General features: G+C 43.0%; 1 protein-coding gene across 1 annotated transcript; it reads left to right on the plus strand.

Moving 5' to 3' along the window:
* Window positions 1-374: 374 nt before the first annotated feature.
* On the plus strand, window positions 375-2,054 carry LOC149374113 (uncharacterized). Its single transcript, XM_089594465.1, has one exon. The coding sequence runs from the start codon at window positions 375-377 to the stop codon at window positions 2,052-2,054; it is 1,680 nt and encodes a 559-aa protein (XP_089450591.1).
* Window positions 2,055-2,323: the final 269 nt, after the last annotated feature.

Below are 2,323 nucleotides of genomic sequence, written 5' to 3' on the forward strand. Positions count from 1 at the left end.
TAAACGATCCATAAAGGTAAATGTTGTGTATTATGTTTGTTCTACTTATATTTTATATATATTCCGCGAGGTAGCGCTTCCACTACTATTTGCTTTTTCTAAATTAACTAGCCTTACGTTAGTTCTACTGAGAGATTCAAGCCGACTACTACACGGCACTCATTACGTTAACTCTCTCAGTTGCTACTCTTCCTAATCCACTTTTAACTCTTTATACAATGTAAATGATAAAGGACCTAAACTTAATTCTACAAGTGTGTTTGCCTAATTTATTTGCCCCATACATAATAAATTGGTGTCAAAAGTTCGAGTGCATACGTTCCGCAAGGAGAGGAAGAGGTAGTATACAAAGAAAACGAGCGAGAGAGATCAAGATGGCCACCATTACGCCAGAGGTGCAAGAAGCGATAACGCAAGCATTAGCAAGTGCTTTAAGGGCTGCAGTGCCAGCCTTTTCGGCCGCTGCCACCTCAGGGCAAGAGCGAGATACAAGCTCACGGCCACCACCATTTTCTTTCCAACCGTTCCATGCATCAGACGGCACGTCGGTGTCGGATTATTTCACGCGTTTTCGATGGGCTTTAGACTTAAGTAAAGTGCTAGAGAATCTGCATGCAAACTACGCACGGGTGCACATGGGGACAGAGCTGAACGATGCTCTGAAGTCATTGGTTATCCCGAAGACCCCCAAGGAGTGCACATTGGCCGAAATTACGGCGGCACTGACAAAACACTTCGACCACGAGAAAAATAAATACGCCGAGAGTGTAAAGTTTCGTCACATTATTCAGCGTAAAGATGAAACAGTGGCTAGCTTTGCTCTTCGTTTGCGGCAGGGAGCGTCGTATTGCGATTACGGCGAGTTTCTCGATCGTATGCTGATCGAGCAGCTGATGCATGGTTTAGCATTTCGTGATATGTGGGACGAGTCAATCGCAAAGAAGCCTCGAACGTTCAAAGACGCATATGAGATAACTCATGCTCTAGAATCGACATGCCTTACGGTCGAAGAGGTAAAGTCGCGAGATGGACAGGTCGAACAAGCCAACTCCCTGCTTGCATCAACTCAGAAGCAAAAGTGTAACAAGAAAACAAATAAGAAAAAAAATTCCGAGAAAGTGGGACAAGGTACACAAAATTTGCAGGAAAAAGGCGCGCAACAAATATGTTTTGGCTGTGGCGCTCAGCACCAACGCTCTGAGTGCCCGTTTCGAGAAGCTGTATGCCATACATGTAAAAAGAAAAGCCATACATCAAAAATGTGCAAATCAAAACAAAAGTCTACGACACATCAAGTTATAAAGGAAGTAGACACACCGATGCAGGTGGATAGATTAATTTGTCTAAATTCGGTAAACGAAGTCCACACGCTGAACACAAGCGAAAGGAAGATGTTTCCTGTCAAAATAAACGGGTTTATTGTCGACATGGAGCTCGACACCGGCGCACCGTGTGGCTTGATCGGCAGCAATACCATGCAAGCAATCGGAAAAGGGATTTCGCTCAAGCCAACGAACAGGCAGTTCGCCAGTTACTCGCACCATTCCCTCAAGTGCATGGGCTATGCTACAGTGAGTGCGACACTGGGTAACACGACGAAGCAGCTGGATCTTTACGTCATTGAAGGAAATTATGACTCCTTGTTTAGGCGTGAGTGGTTAGTGCAGTTCACTCACGAGATCCAGTGGAAGGAGATTTTCGCTCCTTGCCAGATACATAACCTCATAACTGCAACGCCGGAGTTATCCAAGGAGCAGACAGCGCGGTTGGAAGAGCTGCTGCATAAGCACGATAAAATTTTCAGCCTGTCTGCTGGTAAGTTGGTGGACCCCCCAGTAACGATGCATCTAAAACCAGGAGTAACACCGGTTTTTGCAAGAGCCAGAGAAATTCCCTACGCTCTGAAGGATGCTTATGCAAAGGAAATTGACAAAAAAATTGCATCAGGACATTACATGCGCGTCGATCACTCCGAGTGGGCCTCGATAACTCACGTAGTCATGAGAAAAAATGGTAAGATACGCATCACAGGCAACTACACTTACAAATATTGATTTAACTACACGACTTATAAATATTGATTAGGATCGTGTAAGTGGTATAATGACATTCAATAAAGAACGAAATATAAAATCTTTAGCAGAAAAATATAATGTAATAAGCGCATAATTATAAAAAACTTTAATGGAGCAAAACTTAAAACGTGAGCCCACACAGTCAGCATCTGAATTTAAAAACTAAAAAAATTTGATAGGAGCACTCTATATATAAGCTCAGAAACAAGACCAGATATAAGTTATAGCTTAAAGTATTTAAGTAGATT

This window comes from Copidosoma floridanum, unplaced genomic scaffold (genome assembly GCF_036245765.1).
Source record: "Copidosoma floridanum isolate Cflo_tuat_1 unplaced genomic scaffold, Cflo_Japanese_pri ptg000021l, whole genome shotgun sequence".
In the NCBI taxonomy this organism is placed as follows: Eukaryota; Metazoa; Arthropoda; class Insecta; order Hymenoptera; family Encyrtidae; genus Copidosoma; species Copidosoma floridanum.

What these genes read in the sequence shown, in the direction of transcription:
- LOC149374113 (XM_089594465.1), top strand. Translation starts at nt 375, where the DNA reads ATGGCCACCATTACGCCAGAGGTGCAAGAAGCGATAACGCAAGCATTA.